Source organism: Protomyctophum parallelum, assembly GCF_964188405.1.
Source record: "Protomyctophum parallelum genome assembly, chromosome: 23".
In the NCBI taxonomy this organism is placed as follows: domain Eukaryota; kingdom Metazoa; phylum Chordata; class Actinopteri; order Myctophiformes; family Myctophidae; genus Protomyctophum; species Protomyctophum parallelum.
In genome coordinates this window covers 32,531,668-32,534,207 of record NC_139715.1, presented here as the reverse complement: position 1 = coordinate 32,534,207, position 2,540 = coordinate 32,531,668, and the positions used below count along the sequence as shown (strand labels likewise).

General features: G+C 41.5%; 1 protein-coding gene across 1 annotated transcript in view; it reads right to left on the bottom strand.

The window, feature by feature from the left end:
* Positions 1–2,288, bottom strand: part of bco1l (beta-carotene oxygenase 1, like) — a gene marked incomplete at its 3' end in the record, with an annotated part of 14,902 nt that extends 12,614 nt beyond the window's left edge. The window contains exons 1-2 of the mRNA XM_083758499.1: positions 2,172–2,288; positions 1,523–1,651 (exon numbers count right to left, since the gene is read on the bottom strand). Coding sequence (XP_083614625.1) covers positions 1,523–1,651; positions 2,172–2,235 — 193 coding nt within the window. The 5' untranslated portion in view covers positions 2,236–2,288. The remainder of the gene's footprint in view (positions 1–1,522; positions 1,652–2,171) is intronic.
* Between the last annotated feature and the right edge of the window lie 252 nt (positions 2,289–2,540).

Here is a 2,540-nt window from a genome sequence, read left to right as displayed (position 1 = left end):
TACACACTACACACTACTCACTACACACTACACACTACTCACTACACACTACGTACACACTATTTACTCCTGTACAACACCTCACTACACACTACACACTACACACTACACACTACTCACTACACACTACACACTACTCACTACACACTACACACTACTCACTACACACTACACACTACTCACTACACACTACGTACACACTATTTACTCCTGTACAACACCTCACTACACACTACACACTACACACTACACACTACACACTACACACTACGTACACACTATTTACTCCTGTACAACATCCACCTCGCCTATAAGCACGCGCAATACATCAACTCATAACGTACTCCTGTACCACACCTCCCTTATAAAAACCACACCAAAGTCACAACACAATCTATGACAAAACAAAACAACACAGAATGATACAGCACACCATACTCCATAGGCTGCCTACTGTATATGCCACACAGTGTTAGCACTGTGTGTCTGTGTCAGCATCATATCGTTGTTGTCTCATGTCCATATTGCATTTATTTTGAGGGGCACTATAGTCCTATGCACAGCTTTGGGGGGTAGGCTATGAGGGCTTTGAGGGGCACTATAGTCCTATGCACAGCTTTGGGGGGTAGGCTATATGAGCCCCGTGTGTGTTTGTAGCACGGACTGTGATGATTTGATTGGTTGAGCACGGAATGTGATGGATGATGATGATGAGAGCGCCCTTCACTACATCAAAAGTATACAAGCTCGAAATGAGGTGTTTTGAGTTTGTAGATAATCCTGATGAAATTAGGTGTTTTGAGTTTGTATATAATCCTGATGAAATGAGGTGTTTTGAGTTTGTATATAATCCTGATGAAATGAGGTGTTTTGAGCTTGTAGATAATCCTGATGAAATGAGGTGTTTTGAGCTTGTAGATAATCCTGATGAAATGAGGTGTTTTGAGCTTGTAGATAATCCTGATGAAATGAGGTGTTTTGAGCTTGTAGATAATCCTGATGAAATGAGGTGTTTTGAGCTTGTAGATAATCCTGATGAAATGAGGTGTTTTGAGCTTGTAGATAATCCTGATGAAATGAGGTGTTTTGAGCTTGTAGATAATCCTGATGAAAAGCAACAGATTTGGATAATAGGCCGATATGAGTTTTCCACCTGACTGAGACGCTTATGAAAAAACAACACAAGACAATAATAAGAGTTTACTGAGTAAACTATGAACCTTCATGCAGGGGCAGAATTCATTCTAATCCAGGTTTACATAGGATTCTAATCCAGGTTCATAGGATAGGATTATAATCCAGGTTTATAGGATCCTAGTCCAGTTTCATAGGATTATAATCCAGGTTCTAGGATTATAATCCAGGTTCTAGGATAGGATTATAATCCAGGTTTATAGGATCCTAGTCCAGTTTCATAGGATTATAATCCAGGTTCATAGGATTATAATCCAGGTTCATAGGATTATAATCCAGGTTCCAGGATTGTTAATCCAGGTTTATAATCCAGGTTTATAGGACGTACCATCTTTGAAGGTGTAGCTGTGGATCAGAGACATCCCGTCAAACCAGTGGTTGTAGGCGGAGTCTCCCATAGAGAACAGACCTGGACCATTACGTAGCAGAGTACCCTGCAACCAATCGGGAACCACCCCTACACGCGCGCACGCACGCACGCACGCACGCACGCACACACACACACACACACAGAAAGGGGGGGGTCAGAGGGGACATTATATATTTGTATTTATTTTGACCTGTATCTTGATGCCCAATGTTTTAAAACCGGTTTAATTGCATTGTTCCTTAAATGTGCTATACAAAAACACTTTGTATTGCATTTCTAAACATTCAGGTGTTTGTGGCAATTTTACAAAATGACAAAACGCCTCAACATAATGTTTGAAATAGGCAACAGAAACCCTATATCGTCCTATAGCGGGGCAAATAGCCGATCTTACAAATGCTGTGAGCTTGTAGATCGGCTAAAAGGGGTGGAGGCTATAGGGGATAGACGCTCACACGCGCGAGCTTGTAGATCAGTTGTTTTAAAGTATAGCCCACAATACAGGTTTGAAAACCCAATTCACAAGTTTTGTCAGATATACGTTTTCAAAATGTGTCCCAAATCTTTTGAAACTCCTCAGTGAAAGTCATAAGTTTTAAAGCCCTACCTTTGATGTCTGCTTTCACAGGCTCTGGAGTTTCAGTTGCATTCTGTGCAAATATCTTTTGCATTTTCGGTTATTTCTCTAAATGATTATTCCCCAGTGAAGCGGGTTTGCCTGCAGATACTGTATGAGGAGAAGCAACATGTGTTGTGTGTGTGTACTGTGAGTGAACCTTCAACCTAGACCATTAAACCACTCCTGCTCGGTGTTACGTAATACAGTGCCGCCCCCGACTAGACCAGATGTTTCAGAAAGTATTTATTTAAAGACCAAACCCACGGCACACCGTCAGGCTGGATTACCAGCCTATATGTGCCTTGACCACTCGGCCGGCCCAGGCCGACCTAGAGATTATTTTAAAACATTAGTTAC